A 27963-nucleotide genomic window follows, 5' to 3' on the forward strand; every position below is an offset into this window, starting at 1 on the left:
CGTGAGCCCGGGGCCAGTGGCTACGGCGGTTGGGCCGCAGCACGGCGCGGGCGCGGGGTGCGCGCCTCCAGGGCAGGCGCCTGCAGCGGGCTTCGGGGAACCCGGGCTCGCGGACCGCGCCGCGGGCGCTCGGCACAGCTGCGGCAGCGCCTCGGGCGGGAAAGCGCGGGCCGGGCCCCGCCAGGGCACCTGGGGGCAGGGCGGCAGGGGGCTCGCCTCCTCGCGCCGCAGGTCCCCGCCGGCCCCGCCCACCCGGCGTTCGCGCCCCGCCCCGCCCCGCCCCGCCCCGGGGCCGCGGCTAAAACCCGGAGCCGCCGCGCCGCCCGGGGGACCGGAGGGCGCTCTGAGCATGTGCAGAGCCGTTCGGCGGCGGCTGCCTCGGCCGGAGGCTGGGCCCCGGTGCTGATGCGAGCAGCCGGCTCGGCTCCTGCCCCAGCGTGGTCGGCGCCTCGGGCCGGGGCGGCAGGGAAGGAGCCGTAGCCTCCCCGCGGCCCGAGGAGCGGCGCGGCGGCGCGTCCCCCCCCCCCCCGCCCCCCACCGCCCGCGGCCGCGGCGCCCCCGGGGCCCACGATGATGGCGGAGCAGGTGAAATGCGCCTCGACAGGGGGCGGCTCCGGAGCGGGCTCCGGGCCGGTGGTGAACGCAGAGCTGGAGGTGAAGAAGCTGCAGGAGCTGGTGCGCAAGCTGGAGAAGCAGAACGAGCAGCTGCGGAGCCGGGCGGCGAGCGCGGCCGCCGCCCCGCACCTGCTGCTGCTGCCGCCGCCGCCGCCGCCCGCCGCGCCGCCCCCCGCCGGGGCCTGCAGCCCGTTGGGTCCCCGGAGCCCCCCGGCCGCCGCCGCCGCCGCCTCGGGGGGCCTGGGGCTCGGGCTGGCGCTGGGCGCCGGGGGCGGCTGCGGCGGCGGCGGCGGCTCCAGCCCCGCGTTCCCGGGCACCTTCTGCCTGCCCAGCCCGGCACCCTCCCTGCTCTGCAGCCTGGCACAGCCCCCCGAGGCGCCCTTCGTCTACTTCAAGCCGGCGGCGGGCTTCTTCGGCGCGGGCGGCGGCGGGCCGGAGCCGGGGGGCGCGGGGACGCCGCCGGGGGGAGCCCCCGCGCCGCCCTCGCCGCCCCCGACGCTGCTGGACGAGGTGGAGCCGCTGGACCTGGAGAGCGTGGCCGCCTGGCGGGACGAGGACGACTGCACCTGGTATTGCCGAGCTCCGCTCCCTCCCCCGGGGGCCCGGCCTCGGAGGCCCGGGGAGCGGGGTGGGCGTGGGCCGGGGCAGCGGGGGGGGGGGGGGGGCTCGCGGTCGCCCCCGGACGCGGTGGCCTGGCAGGTGCCCAGGTCCGCGAGGAGCCGGGGCCTTTCCCGAGGGCGAAACGTGTTTCTCGCAGCTCAGGCTGGCGCCGCCGGGGATGGGCCGGTCCCCTCCGTCTCCGCGGGCCCGCGCCCTGCTGCAGCGGCCCCCGGCGCCGTGGAGCAGTCACCGAAGAACCCGTGCCTTCTTTTTGTTACTCGGTCCAGCTTCCCGCCCGCCCCATCATCTGGGGGGAGGCACGGGGGATGGGGAGGGGTTGGCCTCCGTCTGCGAGGCCAACCTGGTCTTTCCTCCCCGGCGGACCTGGGCAGGGTCTGTGCGGCGGGGGGGTGCCCTCCCGTGGCTTCCCCCGCCGCTTCCCCAGCCGCCGCCTCGGAGATTCGTTCTTGCGGTTTGAGCTGTGCGGTCGCACGTCCTCGTCCGCTGCATTTTCCTTGATCGCCTCTCATTTCAAAGCCTGACTAGCTGTTTTGAGATGTGCTGCCCTCACTGGCTTTCCTGTCACTAATGGTGTCAAAGATGGGGGCAGCTTGAAGACACTTTACTTCGAAACCAAGGATCTTTCTTTAATTCTTTTTTTTTTAAATCGAACTGTTGATTGAAGAAAAGGGAGATTAGAGAAACTTTATTATAATTATAATCATTATTTTTTTAGAAACTAAGTTATCTAAAAACCTGTGGCTGGCAGCAGCATTTCACTGGAAATCTGGTTAGCTCTTCTCTCCATCAATGAGTGACTTTGAAGGGGAGGGTCCGGTTACCTTAGTGTTTTTACGCTACGTTCTCATGGAGTGAGTTCCTTTCGTGACCTACTTCTTTTGGTTGCTTCATTTGCTTTCCTCCATCTCCTAGGGGTAGTGGGACAGGGGAAGATGAGTAGAAGCCTCAGAAAGTGGAACTTTGATTCCCGCAGGGAAAATGCACAGCATTCACCTTTAAGTAGCTGTGGCAGGAAGAAGAGTTGGAGCCCTTCTTTTATCTCGGGTTCTTCCTGCTCCTGGAGGCTGGATTTCCCTCACTTTCTCTGTGGTCCTGTTGCATGATCTCACACGGAGGAATGGGAAATGGAGACTCTTACTGGTTTTCTGTTGAGACCTGTGGTGTTCCTATATACTTAGAGCTCCTGACTGCAAAGTACATTAATTGGTTTGAACTGCAGAATCCAAACGTATCTGGAGCATCTCCTCCTCCTCAGTACTCTCCCTGTTGGCAGGCAGCTGTGCTGGTAGCTCAAGTTGTAAAAACCAAAACAACTCCCCACTTTTGGGAGCTTTATAAGCCGTACTTTAGATATTACACCTTTGTTTTTCTGTGAAGCCCAGGCTGTATTGTAAACTCAGTTTCAGCCTGAACATGGCACTAGAAAATGCTCTCATGTTGGTCGTTCTTAGGTTATAATAACTCTAAGCCCATATGTTGCTTTCAAATTACGTTACATTGATTTAGTTCCCACTTGGCCTTTTCTGGAAATATGTACTTAAATGGTAGAAGGAAACTTGTTTGTGTTTTTGATGGGCATCAATCCTGTACGTTAAAAGTGTTAGCATTTTTAAACGTATTATGATATGCTTATAATTTTGGAAGTGTATTCAAATGGGGTAGTATATACATAGCTAATATAATAGTATTTTCTTCCATTGAATGGACTTCTCCCTATTGTCCAACTACTGCTAGAATTTTGATATGTAGGCTTTTTTTTTTGTAGTTTGTTTTTTGTCAAAATAGTATTGAAATAACTTTGGGGAAAAAAAATGACCTGCTCTGTGGGATTACTTTGTTAGCACTTCAGATGGTTTGAAGTGAATGTAAAGTATAGCAGGTTCTACTAATTTCACTCATCAGCTATTTAGGGGAGTACATAAATCAATGCCTTGACGCTTTATAGATGTTTCTACAGACAAGTGGCACATTGTTTTATGGCCTATCTTTTTCATTTGTTTGTTTGTTTGTTTTAATTTTTTAAATTTATTTATGATAGTCACAGAGAGAGAGAGAGAGAGAGAGAGAGGCAGAGACATAGGCAGAGGGAGAAGCAGGCTCCATGCACCGGGAGCCCGATGTGGGATTCGATCCCAGGTCTCCAGGATTGCGCCCTGGGCCAAAGGCAGGCGCCAAACCGCTGCGCCACCCAGGGATCCCGGCCTATCTTTTTCAAAACAGATGTAGGATTAGAATCCCATGTGGAAAAAATGGAGGTGTCATTACTCTTAGGTGGGATGTAATTAAAAAATTTTAAGGGCAAAAAAAAAAAAAATTTTAAGGGCTCCTGATTTACAGAAAACTTTGTCTTAGCATCTTATAAATCAAAATATTTTTGTATTGCAATACCTTGGCCTCTTGCACAAATAACAGGTCTAATTCTCAAAGTTTAACCCACTTATTAATGCTTGCAAAGCTCTCTGATGTTCCTTCATCACTGCATACTATGTATGTACTTGCATAGTCTCAAAAGTGCTTTTCGTTTGGATTGCCTAACAGGTTTGCAGGGAGACAACTTATTTTTTATTTCCTCTGTTAAGCGACTGTAGTAGATAATATGTACCTGATTACTTAAAAAAGTATTTAAAAATAGTTTTACATTTTCACACTGGAAGAAAAAAGATCCCCACAGATAAGAGTATGAAGTCATAGGAGTCTTCCTTCTTTTCTTCAATTCACTACCACGTTTCAGAGTTTCACAATTAACATGCTGTAGATTTTCAAGATAAAAACATAATTATACAAATCATTATGCAAATATATACACAGCATTTTTTTTTTTTTTTTATCTTTCACTGAATACATCTTGGACATCTTTGTCTCCCTGTAACAATTGCATTGTTGTTGAAGTAACAGTAGTAAGGAACAGCTTACTGTTAACTGTCTTGCCTGTAATTTTTCATGCATTTTTATCGTGACTTTATTCTAATGGGCTAAAGAAAACTCGTTCTTGATTATTTAGAATAGTCCTTCCATTAAGATGTCTTATTTTCAGGAAAGAAAACATTCTAGAAGTTCTTTCATGTTACTCATTTTTTTCTACAAACCTTGGAGTATAATTCTTCACCTTTTATTAACAATCTGGATAGTGCAGCCTGGGTGGTTCAGCAGTTTAGCTCCGCCTTCAGCCCAGGGCGTGATCCTGGAGACCCGGGATTAAGTGCCACTTCAGGCTCCCCGCATGGAGTCTGCTTTTCCCTCTGCCTGTGTTTCTGCCTCTCTCTCTCTGTGTGTGTGTCTCTCATGAATACATAAATAAAATCTAAAAAAAAAAAAAAATCTGGATAACCCTTGGCTCAAGAATTAGGTGTAGAAGGAAAACAGTGAATTGTAAAATCAGTATTTGCTTGATGATAGCTCATTAATGAACAGTCAGTCAGGTCTCTTAAGTCTTTTTTCCAAACAGTTATTTCACCCCTAAGTATCTTCTGTTTACAAAAAAAAAAAAAAATGTGAGAAGGATGGTGTGTTCCTCTTTTCCTTTTGATGAAAAGCTTTGAAACAGTTGTTTCATTTAAAATATTTATCTCAATTGAAATTAAATTATTTAATTTTGCTTTAATCTTAGCACTGGGCTGCTAGAATTAAATGTCTCAGAAAATTAGACTGTGGTTCCAGAACCCTAATTTTTTTTTTTTAAGATTTATTTATTTTGGAGGGAGAGCATGCTCATGAGCTGAGAGGGGCCAAGGGAGAGGCAGAGAATCTCCAGCAGATTCCCTATTGAGCAGGGAGCCCAATGCAGGGCTCAAAATCAAGAGTCGGACACTTAACCGACTGAGCTACCCAGGTGCCCCTATAACCTTCCGTCCAGTTATAATCCAGTAGTAAACTTCACATTCTGCTATATGGATTTTTCAGTAATGCTACTAATTTGATGGCCTTAACTCTCTAGAATGCCATTAGGCTAGAAAGTAAAGGGGAGAATCTCAATATCGGGAGCAAATAAGCTACAAGGATTGAAAAATTTTTAAAAGATTTTATTATTCATGAGAGACACAGGCAGAGACACACGGGGAGGGAGGAGAAGCAGGCTCCATGCAAAGAGCCCAATATGGGATTTGATCCTGGGAATCCGGGATCAGGCCCTGAGCCAAAGGCAGATGCTCAACCGCTCAGCTACCCAGGTGTCCCCCAAGGATTGAAATTTTGATGCATGCCTGGAACATGTGGCTGGATGATTTGCCAGTCTGTATGGAAGGAGGTTTTCAAGATCACTGCCTCAATGTTCCCAGGCTGGCAAGCACCAGGGTATCAGGAAGAGAAATCAGATTAGTGTAAAGTTGCAGGGGGAGCAGTGAGTTGTTAACTGCATACTAGACCTTTCCATGACCCGTTTCAGCTCCTCTATTGCATGATTGAGGGACTGAAGCTCTGAGGTGAAGTGACTTGCATAGCTCCTCCAGTTTTTTATTCAAAGATTAAGACCACAGTTCAGATTGTTCAGACAGATTCAGAAGTGTTTACACCACTGATATTTTTCCTGAGCTTGGTTATGACCATTAGCGTGTTATAGTCTGTTTAGTGGATTGTCCAGCATCTCTTTGTTTTTTAAAAAAAGAGCAGCAGGATATAAAATCAGAATGCATCATATCCTACAACACGAATTTGTCTTGATTAAACTTATTTCGTTTTACATGTGTGTGCCCTGGGTAGGCATGGCAAGTGTATTGGTGTGTTATGGTCACAGATAGAAAAATGGCATTTTACATCTTTTGAAAGCACAATGGTCTTGGGGAAAGCAGGTGGCAAAGCAAAATGGTCTTGGGGAAAGCAGGTGGAAAAAGCAAAAACTCTTGAAGATAGGGTAGCACTGGGGAAAGCACGGTCTTGCACACCTCAATCAGGAAGACAATTCTATATTCAGAAAATGTCAAGATAAAAATATGCCAGTCAACATAAAATACAGCCCCATATAGGGCTTTTATTTTAGTGGAGTGTCAGAAGAATATTGAGACTTATATAAAAGGGATGTGGCAGAGATTTTGAACTTGCCCAATTGGAAAGGATAGGAGAAAAGTTCAAAATTATATAAGGGGAAAAGGGTGATATGTACAAATTAAGGAAAATTTAATGAATGAGATATTTATCTTTCATGTGTCACACCAAGACCCCGGACAGTTGGCTAAATCCTTGCCAATTCTTCATCAAAACTGCTGAACACCTTGTACTATACATATGGCACAGCTAAATTAGACCACCTAAACTGTTTTTTTTTTTTTTCCATAATTGATTTTCAGTGAAAAGACCAGAGGGTGCTTCAGTTTCTGACAAATGCTAATTGAAAACCGCAGTGTTTTCTAGAGGCAAACAGAGTTGAGTGAAGTATGTGCTGAGGTCCTCGAGAAACCCTGCAGTGAGACACCGAAATAGAATCTAGCTCTGACTGCGGGGCGGGAGAGACAGTCTGCTGGAGGACAGTTCCATAACTCAAATTTGGACTTCATGTGTCCTTTTAATAGCTTAGTGGTGGTAAGATTACTTTGCAGTGGCTGACCAGTGTGACCCTAGCAGGTGCTGGTTAATCAAACATTTCAGTTTGACTAACGATTGATTGATTGTGCTTATCAGGGCCGATATCTTAACTTTCCTTAAAATGGAACTTACGATGATTGAAGGCTCTTGAATTACGTGTCTGAAAATTGCCACGTATTCTTTCTCAGTGATAGGTCTGTAAAAGAGATGTATATATTTGCTCTATCATTTTTTTATTATTCGAAGGATGATGTTCGAGCCAAACATTTACTTGAGAATAACTGATTTTTCTAGATAGTTATAATAACTTCTTTTGAAGCACCAGGTTGTTGTTGTTATAGTGGGCTTTGTGGTTTCCTGTCCTCCCAGTATTAGCACTTGTATTAAGTGAGGGCATCCAGAATGTGAAATGTATGGAAAGGAAGAGGTTCTATGAGAAAGCTAATCCTTTCTAGCCACATGCCTTTGGAAGTTATTGAAGCAAAGTCAAAGAAAAATAATGTGACATTTTAAAAGATAGCTTTTCTAATATTTGAAGAATTCTCAAGTTTTGGATGAAGGTTTTTCTTCTATCTTGCCAGATTCAAATATACTTTAATTAGTAGAACTACAGAAGTTGAAAGAGCAGTTTGTAAGTCAGCAGGGATATTGTATTAATGATGGCAAAATAGGATATTGTAATAACAACAAATAAGGTGATTTTGGTGACTTTTTGGAAGATTGAGACCATTGAGGAGAAATAGAAGTTTTACCTTGCTTGTCTGATTTTGGAGTTATGTCGTACTCAAGGAATTTTGGAGCTACATGATCACTGTCTGCTTTTTTTCTTCTTTCTTCAGATCCAGCCCTAGGCCTCACCATAGAAATAGTAGGCTCATAGTAGGCTATCAAGGGTACATTGTTTGGAGACTGACTCTGAAAAAGATCATTTGTCTTAATATCCTACATTTGCACAGTGCTTCTAAAGTTGTATCAAAGTAATGCAGTTAATAGGACGTAAGCAGCAAGGATCTTTACAGAAAGCAACAGCCCTTCCATCATTCCTACCTTGTCCAAATCCTCCACACAGGCATCACTTGATACTGTTTCTTTTGCTCTTTATTTCTGAACAGTCACTTGTACTACATGATCTTAGACATCTGTAGACTTGTTTTGGAGGATGAAGACAAAGCTTTCTTCTCCTCACTGCCAAACCACCAGATCTTCCTTTTTCATAATGGTTTTCATAATTTTTATAGTAAATCCTATGTAACACCTATATTATGACAGTTGTTAACTGAGCCCTGTTAATCCTATGTTACATTTATTTCCCTCTAATTCCTTTTTTCCCTCCAAGAGTTAGTAATGGCCTTTCTTTTCCCCCTTCAATTTCTTTAATCCCTATTACTAATTTTTCAAATACTCTACTGGAGCCATAAATTCCTTGATAAGTTCATACATATTTGACAGTCTCTTAAATCTGTTTTAAAAAATTTATTTTGTAATTCCATCCCTCCTGGAACTCTTAAGCCCATTGCTCCAGTCTTTACTTTTTAGGCTGCATGCACAGTGCTGTGTTAATGGGAATTCCTCAGGTTTCTTGCTTATGTGGGACCTCTCATTTTTAAGATTCTTTATCTTCATCTTTCAGTTATTCTAGTAGGTGGGGCACAGCCTCCAGTAGTTTTCTGAGAAAGAACATATGTATGAGAAGTACACTGTGAACTTCTGCTTATTTAAAAATGTCTTTATCCTCATAAAAGATTCATAGTTGGGCTGGGTATAAAAAGCCTAAGTCACTTTCTCTTATGTTTGAAGGCATTGTTCCATTTTGTTCTAATTTTTACCATGTTTTAGACTTTGAAGTACACTGTTATTTGGATACCTAATCCTTCTTGACTTTTTTAGTTTTCTTTATCCCTAGTTTTCTAAAATGTCTTGTTGTACCTTGGTATGGGACTCTGTTGTACTGGACATTTGTGGGTGTTCTCACTTTAGAACTCAATGGCCTGCCTTCAATTCTCTAATTTTCTGCCGCTTTTTAAAAATAAGCTTCTCTCTGCATGTGTGCATGTGTGTATGTGTATGTTTTAGAACCTGTGATAATCAGATGTAGGCTTACTTGGTGCGAATTTAATTTTTTTATGACTTCTGTCATTGTCAGTCTGTGTCTTTGTTTTGCATTTGGGAAATTTCTTAAACTCAGTCTTCCAAACTCATTGAATTTTTTTGTTCTGCTAAAATAGTTCCATTTCCTAAGAATGAAGAAACTTTCTTTTTAAATATTTTTTTTGTGAATGTAACATTTTATCTGATGATACCAAGTATGGTTGTCTTGGGTTTTTCTTCAGTTCTCTGCATTGTTTTCTCATTTCTTCCCCCTCTACTTTTAGACTCAGGCTTCTAATGTAAAAGGAATATTCTAAGTATCTGGTGTTACTGATTAGTTGCTTATATCCCAAGGGGGTAGGTATTGAAGTTGATCTAAAGTTCTGCATAGTGGTGCTTTTTACCAAGTGATTGGATGGGTAGCCAGTTCAAATTTCAGTTTTTCTAAGTCTTCTCTTGGGTTAATCTGTCTCTAGACACAAACTTCTGTACTCCTGGGAGCTATAAGTAAGGCAGTCAATTCTAGGAATGTGAAGAGAAACTGAGACTAGGTTTACATGTTAACCAGTTAACATGTAGACTTCATTTCATTCCTCTGGTTCAGTAAAGTACTTAATCTTACCTTCAGCTAAATTTGATGTGCCTGAAGTCAGCTTCTGGGTCAGCCTCTGGCATTAGGTTGTGATGGAGAAGAGGTGGTGGGAGTGAGCACTGCTTTTGAATATGCTACAAGGCTGTATGGTCAAATGAAAGAACTATATTACATAGGTCCTAAGGAATTAAGAAAATCTTTTTATAGAATTACCCTATAAGCAAAAAAAAAAAAAAAAAAAAACCCACAAAAACTACCAGCAAAAAAATCCAAGTGGTGGGAGTACCTAAAATCCTGAGTTAACATTTAACATGGTGGTAGAAGTCTTCTAATGGAGGATATGAGCAGTTCTTATGATGCTAGAGGTAATGAGCAGAACAGTGTTTCACACAGTAACTTCAAGTGGCAGCTGAGAGGGATTTGAGTGTAAGCAGAGACTCAGGCAGTGATGTGAGTTTTTGCATGTATAAAAAGGTGGGGATAACTTATTAAAGCTGTTGAAACAGAAGTTCCATTTCCTCTCTAAAAAAAGAAAAAAACTAAATAAAAAATAAAAAAAGGGGTACTTGGGTGGCTCACTCAGTTAAGCATCTGAGTCTTGATTTTTTTTTTTTAAAATATTTTATTTATTCATTTATGAGAGACAGAGAGAGGCAGAGACACAGGAAGAGGGTCTCCAGGATCACGCCCTGAGCCGAAGGTAGACGCTCAACCACTGAGCCACCCAGGCGTCCCTCTGAGTCTTGATTTTGACTCAGGTCATGATCTCAGGGTTGAGAGATCGAGCCCTGTGTCGGGCTCCACACTGGGCATGGAGTCTGTTTAAGATTCTCCCTCTGCCCCTCCCTGCCATTCCCCTCCCACCCCCCACCCTGGCAAAATAAAATTCCAGAGTTGACAATTTACTGGCTCATTTGTGTCAAGGCTGTGGCACCTGCTTCTTTGTTTCACCTGGAATGGCTACTCAAGTCTCAAGAACATTCAAGGATAGAAAACACTTCCTGTGTTGTGAATTTTTTTTAGCCTTATTGACGCATAAGTGAAGTATAAGCTGCGTATATTAAAATATGCAGGTCTTTATGTATATATACACACCCTTAAGACCATCACCACAATCAAGGGAGCGAACACCTTAATGCTCCCAGTTTTTGTGGCCCTTTGTGTTCTCTGGCTCCTGCCTATTTCCTGTCAAGGCAGCCAACCACTGGTCTGCTTTCTGTGAGTCTAGAATAGTTTGTGTTTTCTATATTCTCATACCTATGAAATTACATTGTATGTACTGTTTTTCATTTGTTTTTGGTCTGGCTTCTTATACTCAAGATAATTATTTTGAAATTCATCTGTGTGTTACATGAATCAATTCATTCCTTCATATTGTGAGAACTGTTAGATTGCATGGATGTAGCAATGTTTTTTTATTATTCATATGTCTTATGAACATCTTGGCTGTTTTCAAGTTTTGGCTATTACAAATAAGTCTTTGTGGGGAGCACATGCATTCATCTCTTTTGAATAAATACTTAATAGCTGTTGAGAGGCTGGAACAGAGAGGACGTGTATGTTAACTTTTTAGGAAGCTGCCAAAATCTTTCCCCAACTGGTTATGCTGTTTCACATTTCCACTAATACTGTGTGAGAGGTTCAGTTGTATCTCCTCATACTAGTCATGGCCAATTTTTTCTTTTTTTAAGATTTTATTTATTCATGAGACACAGAGAGAGGCAGAGACATAGGCAGAGGGAGAAGCAGGCTCCATACAGGGAGCCCGATGTGGGACTTGATCCTCGGACTCTGGGATCACACCCTGGGCCCAAGGCAGATGCTCAACCGCTGAGCCACCCAGGTGTCCCAACAGCCAGTCTTTAATTTTAGCCACTCTAGTAGATATGTGGTAGTACCTCATAGTGGTTCTGCTTTGCATTTTTTTTTTAATGACAGATGATGAGCTTATTTTCCAAATGCTGTTTGCCATTCATAGATTTTCTTTGGTGAAATGTCTGTTCAAATCTTCTGTACATTTTTAAAAATTAGATTATTGAGTTTGCAGTTTTTATGTATATTCTACATACATGTCTTTTTTTTTAAAAAGATTTATTTTTATTTATTCATGATAGAGAGAGAGAGAGAGAGAGAGGCAGAGACACAGGAGGAGGGAGAAGCAGGCTCCGTGCTGGGAGCCCGACACGGGACTCGATCCCGGGACCCAGGATCGGGCCCTGGACCAAAGGCAGGCGCCAAACCGCCGAGCCACCCAGGGATCCCCCATACATGTCTTTTTGATCAGATATGTGATTTGCAAATATTTTTACCCAGTCTATGGCTTATCATTTATTCTCTTATCTGTCTTTCAAAGAGCAAAGATGTCATTTTTATTTTATTGAATTCAAATTGATAAATTTTTCTTTCTTTTTTTTTTATAAGTAAGTCTTTTTTTTTAATTTTTATTTATTTATGATAGTCATACAGAGAGAGAGAGAGGCAGAGACACAGGCAGAGGGAGAAGCAGGCTCCATGCACCGGGAGCCCAACGTGGGATTCGATCCCGGGTCTCCAGGATCGCGCCCTGGGCCAAAGGCAGGCGCCAGACCGCTGCGCCACCCAGGGATCCTGATAAATTTTTCTTTTATGGATCATACTTTCCATCTAAGAAATTGTATCTAAGAAGTACTTGCCAACCTAAGAACACAAAGACTTTGCCCATGGTTTCTTTTAAAAATTTGTAGTTCTAGGTTTTACATTTTTGGAAATCTGTTTTGAGTTAACTTGAATATTATGTGAAGTATGGGTCAAAATTTATTTTTTGTATTTGGATATCCATTTGTTTCAGCACGATTTGCTCAAAAGACTGTCTTTTCTTCATTGACCTTTATACTTTATTAAGAATCAGTTTTCTGCATGCATGTAGTTCTAGAGCATCTTGTTTCCCCATTGATCTATATTATCTTTGTCATACTAAACTGTCTCCACTACTATAGCTTTGTAATATGTCTCAATCAAGGATAACTCTCCAACTTCATTGTTTTTTAAAGGTAGTTTAGACTATTCCATAGTTGACTAATTTAGTGGCTGATTTATGTCAGGGCTGTGCATTTCCATATGAATTTTAGAATCAGCTTTCATATTTCTTCAAGTAGCTTACTGAACTTTTGGGATTTTGCTAAATGGATAAGTTTAGGGATAACTGACATCTTAACAGTATTTAGTCTTCTGAACTGTGAAACATAGTCTGTCTTTCCATTTAGATCTTCTTTAGTTTCTCAGAATGTTTTGTAGTTCTTAGCATATAGGGGCTTGACATCCTGTATCAGATTTATCTTAGGCATCTAACATTTTTATGCTATTGTAAATGGGAAGTGAAATTTCAAAAATACTGATTGTTGCTAATATAGAATTGCAGTTAACTTTCGTATTTTGATCTCGTATGCTATTGTCTTTTTCCTAAACTTCCTTATTAGTTTTAGTATCTTTTTTGTAGGTTCCTCTGATTTTTTACATAGATGATCATGTAATCTGTGAATAAAGATAGATTGACTACTCACTTCCAGTCTAAATGTTTTTATTGCATGATTGCAGTAGCTAGAACCTCTAGTCCTTGTTTTGTTCCTGATGTTAGGGGAAAAGGGTTCAATATTTCACTGTTAAGGATGCTATTTTTGTAAATGTCTTTATTCAGATCAAAGGTGTTACTTTCTATTCTTTTATCAGGCTTTGCTGTGCTGTGGAGGGCTTTTCTGTGTTGTTAAGATTATTATATGCCTTTCCTATGTTAAGCTACACTGATTGAATGTTAAGCCAACCTTTCATTCCTGGGATAAACCCCACTTACTAATGATGAAGTATCCCTTTTGTATATGGTTGGACTCAATTTGCTAAAATATCCAGATTTTTGCTTCTACATTCATGAAGGATATTGGTCTTCAATTTCTTTTCTGTGTGATATTTGGTAGAATTCAGCAGTGAAACCTTTTGGGCCTAGACTTTTTGTTGTGGGTTTTACTTTTACATCCTTTTACTTTTAACCTGTGTGGTTATATTTCAAGTGCATCTGTTGGAGACAGCATATAATTGAGTCCTTTCTGACTACTTTAAAAATAAGGAGAAACTTGCCCATGTGCCCATCAGAATATTTCCCCTTAGTATTTATTGGCTAGAATTGTATCCAGAGCCTTTGCCTAAAACAGAGGGGGCAAACAGGAATGATAGAATTACTTAATTGGTTTAGCCCAGTGCATCTGTCTCCAGGTGAAGTCTCCAGACAGTAGTACCAGCATCACCTGGAAACTTGGTAGACATTCAAATTCTTTGGCCACATTCCAAACCTTCTGAATTGGGTAGATTAGACCTGCCTGCAATCAAGGGTTATCAATTTGTGTTTTAACAAGCCCGTTGAGAGATTTTGATGTACCAAAGATTGAGAACAGCTGACTTAGACTAGCCTTTGGATAACTGGAGTGAGCTACCAGTACTGTACTCTTCAGGGGTGAGGGTGGAAAGCATGGATTTATATAGGTAGGTATTAATCTTGTCATAGTAGACTGAAATGAGCCCAGGAATAAGAATTTTTTAATTAATCAGTATTCTCCTGATGAAGGGAGGACTGTGGGGGCAAACTAAGGGAAGAATGGTGTATTAGGTTTACCACTGAATCGATTAAAAGATATTTTAGAATATGCATCTGTAACAGAAGTTAGCAAACTGTGTCTTAGAGTCAAGTTGGCCCTGCTGCATGATTTGTATGGCTGGACAGCTAGATTTATACATTTTTAAATGACTGAAAAAACCTCCAAAAGAATACTATTTCATGACATTGAAAATTATGGGAAATTCAAGTTTCAGTGTCTGTAAATAGTTTATAGGAACACAGCCCTACTTACTCACAATACATACTATCTATGATACTTTGGGGCTGCCATAATGGAATTGAGGGGTTGTGACAGTGACTGTGTGGCCCACAAAACCTAAATATTTACTAGCTGCCCCTTAATAGAAAAAGTTTGCCAAGCTCTGGTCTGTACTATTTCCTAACCATCTTGGGTAATTGAAGAACTATTTTGACAGGTAGGGGTCCCGACTGTAACGGTATAAGAATAAATAATGAAGTTATGGTATTTCAAGAATACATACTCATTAGAATCATGGTAGCTTTGTTTAAAGGAGTATTACTTTAAAGTGATTTGCAATGATAATACAGCTTTATAAATAAAGGTTAATTACTAGAAGCAGTGATTATTAAAATTTTTTTCTCTTCCTTTTTTAGTCAGCTAGAAAGCTGAACCTTTTTTGTATAACCCTAAAAATATTCTATAGTTTACCTTAGCGCCGTGTGTCAGAGAGAAAATCTTTAACTTAAAGTGCCTCGTGGTGGTTATTTTGAATTCTACCCATTGCTGTGTAAAGGTACAGATACTGAAAGCAAATTTTTCCTTAAACATATCTTTGGAAGCTCTTTGGCTCTCGTGAGAAAGAGGCACATAACTAGTTTGGATTTGAGATGTGGCGAGGAGGGGATATCTATTATTTAAGGGCTGAGAGAATCAACAGACTTTCACTTATTTTTTTAGACTGATATTTTTAAAAAGCACATACAATTTGCCTTGTTTGCTAGGTCATGTTTACACACATTCGCCCAGTTTGTCTAAGATTCTGTTGCTAAAGAGACAGATGAAAGGGTTCATTTCTACCAGTGCAAGTGAGGTAGTCAGATTGTCACGGTACTTGTTCAAGGCTAGTTCAGTAACAAAAGCCTCTGATGTCTGACTCTGAGACATAGTTTCTTGAAGTCCCCATTCCCACCAGGCTATAGAAATCATCACATTTTATTTGGGTTTATTTGCCTGTTAAGAAATAATTTCGATATTTGAAGCAATCCAATGTGAGTTGTTTCCATAGAAACTGTTAAATACATGTTGTTTTCCCTAGAAGAGAGGTCATCTCTATAAACCTATATAAACCTATAATGTAGATTTCTTTTTTTAAGGTTATACGTTGGCTCTTCAAAGACATTCACATCATCAGAGAAATCCCTGAGCCCTTTGCAGTGGTGTAGACACGTCCTAGATAACCCGACTCCAGAGATGGAAGCAGCAAGGCGTTCCCTGTGCTTTAGACTGGAGCAAGGTAATTTCAAACCTGTACATTTATGCTCTCAAACTCTTGCCACTATCAATTCTGTTTTCGTTGCTGGTTTTGGAACTGACACTTCAATGGAAAAGCCTTCCCCAAAGGTGCAGCGATTGCATGCGATTTGCTTCACAATCCTTCCGCACCAGGGTTTCTCAATGTAGAATATATTTATTTTCATGCTTGTTTTTAGCCATATTCTTAGTTTTCAGTTTGTAGCAAACGGTAGGAATACATATTATTTTTCTGTGTTTTTTTTTTTTTCTTCTATTTGCAGATATACCAGAAGGTAACATGGTTCAGCCTTAAATTCTCTGGGGATTAGTAACATGGTGGTGTGACTGAATTCCAAGAAGGAAAACTAAAGTTTCTTTGGGACCTGAGTATTGACCTTTTTGAGTTCCATAAATACTTAGTTGGTTGTATAACTGGAAGTCCTAACCTTTATAAACTGGGAAATAATCTTTATATTGTATATGACATTTATTGACTTATGAGGCCCAACATAAGTTTAAAGGAAAAAAAAAATTAGGACTGTTGTGGAAGGAAGAGCAGCCAAAGGAATTAGCAGTCCTTAGCTCCTTGCCATTTTATGTTTGATTAAGGCAGTGATTACTTAGGTTTTTGCTCATCTCTTAACCTCTCGGTATCTTTTTCTATCTAGGAGCACTGTTTCCATTCCATGGACTACTTGTATCCAAGTCACACTTGAACTTGGAAATGCAGATTCCTTCCTTTTCCAGATTAAACAACCAGAGTAGCTGCAAGTAGGGCCATGGGGATTTGCATTGACAAGTTCACCAGTGTGATTGTTACACACAGTGAAGTTTGAGAACACTACCTGTGAAGCTCTTCAGGGATAATGATGGTTATCAAAATCTGGACATGAGACATTATATAATAGGTGACATTTTTTTGAGCTCTGAATTCTGTGACAGTCATTACATTCAGTTCTTGACAGCCTTTATTTTATTCAGCCTAACCACACTCCTCTGAGCTAGGTACTATACTCACTTTTAGAGAAGAGACAGGTGAGGTTGAAAGAAGTTCAGAGGATTATTGGACCCAGAGCAAAACCCCAGAGGCAGAGCCAGAAGCTGGGTCTCCCTGACCTGAAAGACTGTCTTTCACCAATGTTCAATGCTATTTGTTTGTTTTTGTTTTTGTTTTTGTTTTTGTTTTTTTTTTTGGCACAGTCCTAAGTAAATATCAACAGAAATTTGTCTTAAATATTTGGGAAACTCAAAAGGCACGTTATTATTAACATTTTAACTAAAACAAAATAAGTGATTTAGTAATAAGTTGAAGGGTGGAAATAGGAACAAAGGTGTAGCACTAGGGTTAAAACTTTGGCAACAGATGCTTATCAAAGAGAGCAGCCTCGCTGAAACTCCTTTGCTGCATATCTATTCAGTCCATTTCCTAGTGGACTCCAGCCTTGATCCTATTCCCATTTACCCAACTGACCCCTAAGCAAACCATTAAATGCCTCTGGACTTTTTTAAGGTTGTATAGACTGTCTCTAAGGTTCTTGATTCAAGGACTCTTTATATGGACATTTTTATTTATGAATTTGGCTCAGTTTCATTTGAAGTAAAATTCAAATGAAATTCAGATAGAACTAGAATCATTTAGTTCAGAGTCAACACATTTTTTCTGAAAAGGACCTGATAGCAAGTATTTTAGGCTTTGCAGGCCATACATTCTCTACCATCAATAAAAAGCAGCCATAGATGCAAATGTTAATAAACAAAGCTGTGTTCCAATAACTCTTTATCTGTTAGACACTGAGATTTAAATTCTCCTATGATTTTTTTTCTAGGTGTCACAAAATATATTCTTTTGATTTTTCTGTTTCTTAACCATTAAAAAAACGCAAACCCATAAAAGCCATTCTTAGCTGGTAGGTATTATAGAACTGGGGTGAGCTGTATTGGGGTCACCCAGACCATAGTTTGCAACCCCTGCTTCATTTGCACACAAGGTAGATTTATATATAAAGTTGATTTAAAAAAAAAATAGAGGCTTTGTTAAATTTAATTTAATCCTTACTGGTGGCTGCTTTTGAGATTTGAGACCAAGTGCCCGATTATCTAATTTCCTTTCATTGACAAGGGGCTGAAGCAGAATGGTAAGGTTGTGAAGACATGAATTGATGTGCTGTAGTTTTATTCATAATGTATTTAAATTTCATGTAAGAGTTTAAGCAGAGAACTAGCTTTTCAAAACCTACCTTAGTGTTTTGCAAAATTTGTATATAAGTCTAAATCCTCTTTTGCTGTGAGATTAAATGCTTTTGTTCCGTAATCTCTTCATGAGATAAGAAGTCACTGTCTACCATAGGTTGTTCTTCAGATGAAATTTTTTTGAAATTTAACTTATATTTTGGGCACCTGGGTGGCTCAGTCGGTGAATCGTCTGCCTTAGGTTTAGGAAATAATCCCAGAGTCCTTGGATTCAGCCCCAAATCGGGGTCCCTGCCCAGTGGGGAGCCTGCTTTTCCCTCTCTCTCTGCCTCCTGGCTCCTATTCTCTCTGTCTCACTCCTATCTTAAATAAATAAGCTCTTTAAAAGAAAAAAAAAGAAGAAGAAGAAATTTAACTTATATTCATAAGGCAATTTGTCTACAGTTTATAAAGTATTAGTCTTATGGGTATTATAAGGAAAATAGCAGATTGCTACCCCATGTCTCATGCCCATTTGATTACCCAGATGTGGTATTTGTTTTGGTTTTGCTCTCTATCCCATTAAATTCCCATACCTTTGCAGCCATGGCTTGACTTGTCAACTTCTTGCTTTGGATGGTGAAGGTTTAATTCTTTGAACACTCTTTTCCCCTTACTCTTTTTCTTTGCACATCTTCCCATGTAGCTTTTTACCAATTTGGGGATGCATTCATATTGATTACAACAGAAATAATCCTATCTCAGCCATGCCGTGTTTTATCGTTATGTTTCTTTTTTCATCTAACCTTTTGTTTTTCCTAGAGCTAATTGTGAAAAGACACTTACATGATGTTTTTGGTTTTTGCCATTAATTTACCTCCAGTCTCTCCAAATAAACCAACTTCAGTGCAGTTAGATGTACAAATCCACCAAGGGTTTTATTTCCCTTTATGTTTGAATTGTTCCTGCTGGTACTGCCCTCTGACCACCTAGTATGCTCTGAACTGCTGCCCTGCAGGCTGGCATAGGGCTGTCCTTCTGGGACTTTCCCTCGCCCTTGTCCCAGGAATTCTGTCCTTTCCTCTGTGTAGCAGTGCCTGTTTCCTGGGGGCCATGCCTGCCTTTCTCTAATAGTCCCTCTCTCGGTGAAATTCATTCTCCTGTTGCCTTTTCAGGGGAGGAGGAGAGGAAAGAGGATATGGGGGAGGTAAACCTTGAGAACCTCCTATATCTGAAAATGTCTTAATTGTATCTTCAGTCTTGATTGTTCTTTGAGCTAGGTGTAGAATTCTAGGTTGGAAACCATACCATGTCTGACAGAGTTGGGAATACATTATTTCATTATACTTCAGCTCTGGGGTTGCTGTGGAAGTCCTGTACCTTTCTGATTTCTGGGAGCTTTCTCTAAAACACCTTTTAGATAGAATCTCAGAATCTTTTCATTCCTAGTATGTGACATTTTATTTTATTTTATTTTTTGTGCTAGTGAAGATTTTAACCAGGGAACTTGAATATTGCAAAATGTATTGCATTCTTTGTAAATCCCTCCTGCCCTCCAGCTTTCTCTATTCTTTCATTCTAGATACTGCTTTTAGCCAGAGGTTGAATCTCCTAGATTGATGTTCAGATTTTTACATTCTTTTTTTAAAGTTTTTTTTAATTTGTTTATTCATGAGAGAGACAGAGGGGGTGGGGGTAGAAACACAGGCAGAGGGAGAAGCAGGCTCCATGCAGGGAGCCTGACATGGGACTCCATCCCAGGTCTCCAGGATCACGCCCAGGACTGTAGGCGGTGCTTAACCTCTGAGCCACCAGGCTGCGCAGATTTTTATATTCTGTCCTGTTTTCTCTCCCTGGTATTGATGTTCTGTTTTCTTGAAGATTGTAAAAATTCCTCGCTGAAACTCCTTTGCTGCATATCTATTCAGTCCATTTTCTGTGCCAGGTACCTGTAGGAAATGGGAATGCAGCTGTGACTACACAGACGTCAAGCCCTTGCCATTGCTGAGTTTACCTTCTAGTACGTACACCTTCACTTAATCCTCCTGCTTTTGTATGATGCCCTTATTTGTGGAAGGCCTTGCCATTGCTGAGTTTACCTTCTAGTACGTACACCTTCACTTAATCATCCTGCTTTTGTATGATGCCCTTATTTGTGGAAGGTATCTTACATCTAGTAGCTTTTTATTTGTTTATTTAAGCAACAGAATAAAAATGGGAGACACACAGCTGCTTGGTGGGGGAGGCCATTGAGGGTTCCCCAGTATTTTCTTCAACAGTCATCCTGGTTTTGCTTCACTCTAAAGCTCCCTGCCCTCTCTGGTCTATGCTGCACATCCAGTTCCAGAACGTTCCAGGTTCTTGTTGGCTTGTCCCTCACTGTGGGCCCTTGAAGCAGAGAATATCAAAATCCAAGTCCATTACCTAATGTTTATCCCTTTTCCCTTTCTAAATCAAGTGACCTCCTCAGACTGATAATGACTTTTTTCCTGTCTGCTCTTCCTTGTAGGTTTAGAAGACTCGAGTTTGGCTGTCATTCCAGTGTGGGTTTCTTTCTTTCTTTCTTTTTTTTTTTTTTTTTTTTTTTTACATTTTATTGTTTAGATATAATTGACAGTTTCAGGTCCACAATGTAGTAATTCATAATTTTATGCATTTTTCAGGGCTCATCAAGATAAGTGTAGTTATAATTCCCTTTATCTGTTTCACATATTTCTCCCTCTGCCCCTTTCCTGGTAATCACCAGTTCTCTGTCTTTAAGAGCCTGTTTCTTGGCCTCTTTTCTTTATTCATTTTGTTTCTTAAATTCCACATGAGTGAAATCATATGGTATTTGTCTTGCTTCACTTAGCATTATACTCTCTAGTTCCATCCACGTTGTTGCAATGGTAAGATTTCATTCTTTTTTATGGTTGAGTAATATTCCATTGTGTGTGTGTGTGTGTGTATATATATATATATATATACACACACATATATATACTATATCTTTATCCATCTATCAGTAGGCACTTGGGTTGCTTCCATATGTTGACTCTCATAAATAATGCTGCATTAGATATAGGAGTGTGTATATGTTTTCAAGTTAGTGTTTTCATATTCTTTGGGTAAATACCCAGTATTTACTGAAATTACTGGATCATAGGGTAATTCTGTTTTTAAAGTCCTAGTCACAGCAGTAGGTAAGAAAAAGAAATAAAAGGCATCCAAATTGGTAAGAAAGAAGTAAAACTTTCACTATTTGCAGATGATGTGATACTATATATAGAAACCCTGAAAACTCCAGCAAAAAACTACTAGAACTGATAAATGAATTCAGTAAAGTCACAGGATACAAAATTAGTATACAGTAATCTGTTGCATTTCTATACACTAATAATGAAGTAACAGAAAAAGAAAACAATCCCATTTATAATTGGCACTAAGAATAATAAAATGCCTAGAAAGTAAAAGACCTGTACACTCTGAAAACTATAGTACACTGATGAAAGAAACTGAAAATGACACAAACAAGTGGAGGGATATTCCATGCTTATGGATTGGCAGAACGAATATTGTTAAAATATCCATATCACCCAGAGCAATCTACAGAAAAATTGCAATCCCCATCAAAATACTAACAATATTTTTCCTAGAACTAGAACAAATAATTCTGAAATTTGTATGGAACCACATAAGACCCAGAATAGCCAAAGCAATCTTGAAAAAAGAACAAAGCTGGAGGTATCACAATATTAGATTCAATATAAACTACAAAGCTGTAGTAGTTGAAACAGTATGGTACTGGCACAAAAACATACCACATAGATCAGTGGAACAGAATAGAGTCCAGAAATTAACCCATGCTTTATGGGCAATTAATCTACAACAAAGGAGGCAAGAACATACAATGGGGGAAAAGACCGTTTCTTTAACAAACGGTGCTGGGAAAACTGGACAGCTACATGAAAAAGAATGAAACTGGGCCACTTGCTTACACCATACATAAAAATAAACTCAAAATGGATTAAAGGCCTAACTGTGAGCCCTGAAGCCATATAATTCGTAGAAGAAAACAGATAGTAATTTCTTTGACATCAGCCATAGAAACATTTTTCTGGATGTGTCTCCTCAGTCAAGAGAAACAAAAGCCAAAATAAAGTGTTGGGACTCCACCAGAATGAAAAGCTTTTGCATAGAGAAGGAAACTACCAACAAAACAAAAAGGCAGCCCACTGAATGAGGGAAGAGACTTGCACATGATAGATCAGTAAGAGGTGAATATCCAAAATATAAAGAACTTATACACTCAACACCAAAAGAGCCAATTAATCTAATTAAAAATGGGTAGAGGACTGACCCCAGTAAACATTTCGCCAAAGACCTACAAATGGCTGGCTGGCAGACACATGAAATGGGCTCAACATCACTCATCATCTGGGAAATGCAGATTAAAACCACAATGAGATATCACCTCACAACCCTCAGAATGGCTAAAATCAAAAACATAAGAAACAAGTGTCGATGAGGATATGGAGAAAAAGGAACCCTTGTGTGCAGTTGATAGGGAATGCAAACTAGTACAGCCATCATGGGAAACAGTTTGGAGGTCCTTCAAAGAAATCCATTGTGGTTTTGTAAGAGAATAGGAAGGAATTCATATTTAGTCTTCAATATTGAAGAATTCTTACTGGCTTCCAATTAAGGGAGTTCTTGGTCCGTAATAGCCAATTTAACAGCAGAAATTATGGTTTTAACTTTATTCATTTAGTAGCATAAATATTTAATTGGGATAATGTGAGCATTTCATATTTTAGAACTTTCAAGTAATTCTACTGAAACACTGTTTCTACTTCATCAGCATTTCCAAGTAACAAATATTGAGCATTTTCTTTGAGAGCAAGTTCCTTTCCCTTCTTTTGAGTATAAATTGCCCAAGGGCAGTGACTTTGTTTTGTTGGTCACAAGGGCTAGAAGGGAACCCAACATATTATAGACACTGTTGCTAAAACAAATGAATTTTTGTTTAATTCTTTTTGAATCTAATGTCACAATTACTACTGTTACAATTTCAGTTTTGGTTTTGAACATTTTATGATGGGATGGAGTCTTTGCCATGCTTTACTTACAGGCCATCTCTTTGCTTCTTTTCTCTGTCTTGTGAAGCATTAGCTTGCAGCCTTGTTTCACCATTCACAAGCATGTTTACTTTAAAGTAGTCAGTTTTTACTTACTGTATTTTGTTGCAAAATGATGAGTGTTCATACGCTTCCCCCCTTTCCTCGTCCCCCAATTTAAAGACTCTCAACTAAAACCATCCTTGGCCGTGATAAGGACTGATGAGAGATTAGATCTTTTGAAAGGGTAGTGTTATTTCCTCTTTCTCTTTTCATGCCTCTCCCACTTTTTAACCAAGAGGTAGGTAAATATTCTCCACCTGTAGCCTGGGGCTTCAGATTAGATGCTGCTTCAGAGTGCAAACATGTTAGATATTTGGTTTCTATTTCTTGACCCTAATGCTTCTGGGAAGAAAATTACTTAAAAATTAAAGATAATTCCCTGTAGAACATGTGGAAGCGGGCCATAGTAGTGAGGAGCCAAAGTGTATCTAGTGGTAGACCTTCTCACCCCTCTGGTCCCACATACCCTTCCTTATCCCGTCTTACACTCCGGGGACTTAGCCTGTATGGTTTCCTTGGTTGCAAGTTAGCGGTCTTTTCTAGTTAAGTAAACTTCCCTGGAAATGCTTCTGAGTATGCTTGTAATCCTCTGTTTCTGTGGCTACACTGGGTAGCATTTCCCCTGAAGTTGTGCCTAATTGTGCAGTTGCTCATGAGCTCATTTGGATTGTAACTTTGCGAAGGGCCCTGTCTCTCTCCTTGCTGTCTGCCTTCTCAGGGAGGGTCCTCGCATAGCCTTCACTCTGTATCTGACAACCTTGTGACCATGGATAGGTAACAGAACTTGGTAAATTGCGGGGGAATGTATGGGAGCTTTGTGTCTTGTGGTTATGATTACAGGCTGATTAAAACCCTACCCTTCTAAAAAAAAAAAAAACAAAAAAACAAAAACATTTAAGATAGTGCTGAAAGAAATGCTTTCTTCACAGCTACAGTTTTGCAAATTGGTTAAATGTGTATATTTAAGATACAATAGGACAATTACTTTCAGTGTAAGGTACACACCCACGTACCCACATGTATACAATGCCCTGAAATTCTCAGTTGACTTGGTCGATTACTATTTCAATTGAAAATTAATTAAATTGAAGCTTTTGTAGATCCCAAAAACTTTCCCCTTTTCCACACTGGTCTTTTAATATGCAAATTTCAGTTTATAAGGTCTTCTATACCAAGATCAACAAAGGCCAATTACTTAAGCTTTCTTAGTCCCTTCTGCATTTATATTTATTTTATAGAGTTGTTGTCAGATAATAAAGATGTTTGTAAAGCAGACATAATAAAAGCTTAAATATTAGGTCTCTTTCCTAATACATTTAAATAATGTAAATGGCTTTTTTTGGATAATGTATAGAAAGTAATGTTAAAAGTAAAATACTGATTGTTGAAAGTTAAATCTTTCAGTACTTCTTAATGTACAGTTTATTGGTATAAAATTAAGAAAGCCTAGAATAATATTTTCTTTTTTCCCCTCAAAACATTGGACCCTGAATATACAATTTTAGACATATTCAGTATTTGATTGGTTTTTCTCTTTGAAAATGGTCCTAACAATGTTTGTTATTTTCCATTTGGAAGTGTCTTGTTTTGTAAGCATCTTTTTTAAAAAAAATTTTAATGTGTATATGCCTTCTTTCAAGTAGATGAAGCATCTGATGATAGGGGCCTGTGCCTTGGTTTCCTTTTGAATTACCAGTGCTTAATAAGTTCTCAAACCTATTTTAAGTTCTGAATGTTTGAGTTTTTAAATATTTATTAATTTGAGTACATTTAAATTTCTTTCATGAGCAAAGAAACTAACTGAACATTGGTATTGTAAATGGCATCGAACTAACCAAGCTAAAGAAAATTACATAGTAGTGCTCATTAAAATGGTTAAAATGTTAGTGTTGGGGGTGGATATTTGAGTCTGTTTTGCTTACTGTGACCTTCCCAGTACCTTAGACTAGTTCCTATTCCATTGTAGGTATTGAATGCTAATTGTTGAGTGAATGCATATGGTAGAAGGGTCTTAGATTTAGTAGTTAGACATTGTGCCCACTAATGCCTCACTGTTACTTAACCCTGATTAAGAGCAGGTCAGGGGGGATCCCTGGGTAGGTCAGTGGTTTAGCGCCTGCCTTCGGCCCAGGGCATGATTCTGGAGTCCCAGGATCGAGTCCCACATTGGGCTCCCTGTGTGGAGCCTGCTCTCTCTCTCTCTCTCTCTCTCTCTCTCTTTCTCATGAATAAATTAAAAAAAAGAAAAAGGTCAGTATCCCATGACTTGTTTTATAGCTAGAAGTTTGTACCTCTTAATCCCCTTCATCTGTTTCACCTATCCCCCCTACCCCCACTCTTTCCTGCTGGCAACCAGAAGTTTGTTCTCTGTATTTGAGTCTCTCTGTTCTGTTCATTTGGTTTTTTTTTTTAGACTTCACATATATGTGAAATCATATGGTATTTGTCCTTCTCTGGCTTATTTCACTGACCATCATACCCTCCAGGTCTATGCAAATAGTGTCAAATGACAAGATTTCATTCTTTATTGCTATATAATACCTCATTGTGTGTGTTCGTGTGTGTACACACCACATCTCCTGTCTCCTTTCATCTGTCAGTGGACGCTGAGGTTGCTTTCGGGTCTTAGCTATAGTAGATAGTGCTGTAATGAACATAGGGGTGCATATGTCTTTTTGGATTGGTGTTTTTTTCTTTGAGTAACCTAGAAGTGGGATTGCTGGATTGTCTGGTACTCCTCTTTTTAATTTTTTTAGGAAACGCCATGATAATTTCCATAGTGGCTACACCACTTTTCATTCCCACCAATAATTCACAAGGGTTCCCTTTTCTTCACATTGTCGCCAACACTTGTTATTTCTTGTTTTTGTAATACTAGCCAATCTAACAGGTGTGAGGTGATAACTCGTTGTTATACTTCAGCTAAGAAAAACCAGAAAGCATGTCACTTGTTTCTAGTGTCTTGCCTGGTGAGGGCATTTAACAGATTTCACAGGGCTATTAGAAAGATTTCAGGAAATGTTGACTATAAAATTACTTTGATCAATGTGAAGTGCTATGTAAATATATGGACACATTCCTGCTGTGCAATTCTTTATTCAGAATCTGGGCCAAAACATACAGGGAATCCTTTTAGTTTGGCTATTTATACTTGATAGGAAACTAATGGCATTTTTTTCTTGGGGGGTGGGTGGGTTTGTTTTTCTACTTATAAAGAAACTTATTAGAGTTGGGATCTCATATGGGAAGGTTTTTGGATGTAATTTACTTAAGAACAGTAGAAAGTTTAATACAACTTCCTTAGCTGTTCCTTTTCTTCTGCCTCTTCTTAGATCAATATGTACTCCATTTTTGATATGCTTTTCATTATTCTTCATCTCCCTTACCCCTTTTACATTTTTTTAAAAGATTTTATTAGAGAGAAGACACGAGTGGTGTGTGTGTGGAGGGGGTGGGTGTAGGGAGAGGGAGAGACAGACTTCCTGCTGAGCAGGGATCCCAGGACCCCAGGATCAGGAATCTGAGCTGAAGGCAGACACTTAACTGACTGAGCCACCAAGGTGCCTCGCCCCTTCCTCCACCCATTTTAGAGTGTTAAATAACAAACACCCATAGAACTTTCATGGGTAGCATTAACTCCTGTGATATCCAAAATTGAAATAAGGCTAATCTAGAGCCTTTCGTGAGTCTATGTCATGAGGTTGGGAAGTTAAAAAAACCAAATAACGATAAAAAAGCTTATCTAAGTAATTTGAAACACCCAGTATGTGGCTCAGTTAATTTGGGGCCAGTTAATAAAAGCTTATCTTGCCTGAAGATACTTGAATATCCATAACTATTGAATCAGGACAGGTCACATTTGAGGAGTGTGGGTATAGTTTTCACAAATAGTGTAGCCCTACACAATTACTATGTTGGGTCATGTTTCCTTATGAGCATCTTTCATTTCCTCTGGGATTATATGCTGAGCAAATGGAAATAGATACTGCTTCTTAATTGATCTTGCTTTTATCTTCCTATGATACCAGTTCCCGTGCTTCTCTTGGTGGTGATGATGTAGTATCCCTCTCTAAATTTAGCCAATTGTAAAGAAAGTTGTCCACTAATCCAGTGCTCTGAAGGTGGCCTTTTCATTTGTTAAAAGGCGAACAGATTGAACTGAGACATTAGGAAGCTTATCGAGTGTCTGTCTCCTGGACCCCATCCAGCCTCTCCTTGCCTGGCCCAAGATGCTATCTTCATCAGCTCATATTTCCAGTCTTGAGGTGCTCTGTCAAATTGGGAACACAAAATTAAAACTTAGTCTGTGTAGTTCATTTTAGGTAAGCTTTGTAAAGGAGTCCCTTTCTCACTGGAAAAATAATCAGGAATCATACTGAAATTTGCAGAGATAGGGCCTCTTGACATTTGCTCTTTATTATTTCTGTGTGCTAGAAATTGTAGACCCATCATCATGGCTGTGGGCTTTCATCTCATCTCTGCTTTGCTAATACGTTCAGAATAGTCCCAGTGTGTGTGCTTCAGTATTGGGAATGATATTTAGTACAATAAGTAGCATATCCATAGGGATTGTACTCCTATGAAATTTGCAGTTTCTAACCCATTATATCCAGCAACATGGATGTGTGTTTGCCAGATACTCCTCAACAGTCCTCCCCCTTTCTTTGGCTAATTACCAAAGAAATTGGAATTGTGTTTCTCTGTAGTTTTTTAATTTTGTTTTTATTTTGCATTTCCACCACAAGAAGGTTATTAAAATAAGCAAGAGCTTATGACAGTGCATAATGTTTGTTATAATGAATATATAATTGCCATGCTATTTTTTTTACCCTGAGGAGAAAAAAATAAAACTACAAAGAGATTCTCCCATGGTAGTTGTTTACTGCTTTCATTGTGCTCCTCTACTGACAGATTGAAATCGCTTTTATGGCAGTGGAATTTTATTTTGGTGGATGTTCATGCCTGTCTCTTGGGACTTCTACAGAATCTTCCATGTGGGCAAGAACTCATAGAGTCTCCTTTTCTGAAACACTGGGCCTTGGTTGGAGAATGCTTAGTCATGAAATAAATGCATGGAGTGCTTGCTGCC

General features: G+C 40.2%; 1 protein-coding gene across 1 annotated transcript in view; it reads left to right on the top strand.

Moving 5' to 3' along the window:
• The first annotated feature begins 538 nt into the window (after positions 1–538).
• The window catches only part of SLAIN1 (SLAIN motif family member 1), a 59346-nt gene continuing 31921 nt past the window's right edge, over positions 539–27963 (top strand). The window contains exons 1-2 of the mRNA XM_038569833.1: positions 539–1184; positions 15408–15547. Of these exons, the coding sequence (XP_038425761.1) occupies positions 571–1184; positions 15408–15547 (754 nt within the window). The 5' untranslated portion in view covers positions 539–570. The remainder of the gene's footprint in view (positions 1185–15407; positions 15548–27963) is intronic.

The sequence above is a fragment of the Canis lupus genome, chromosome 22, assembly GCF_011100685.1.
Source record: "Canis lupus familiaris isolate Mischka breed German Shepherd chromosome 22, alternate assembly UU_Cfam_GSD_1.0, whole genome shotgun sequence".
In the NCBI taxonomy this organism is placed as follows: domain Eukaryota; kingdom Metazoa; phylum Chordata; class Mammalia; order Carnivora; family Canidae; genus Canis; species Canis lupus.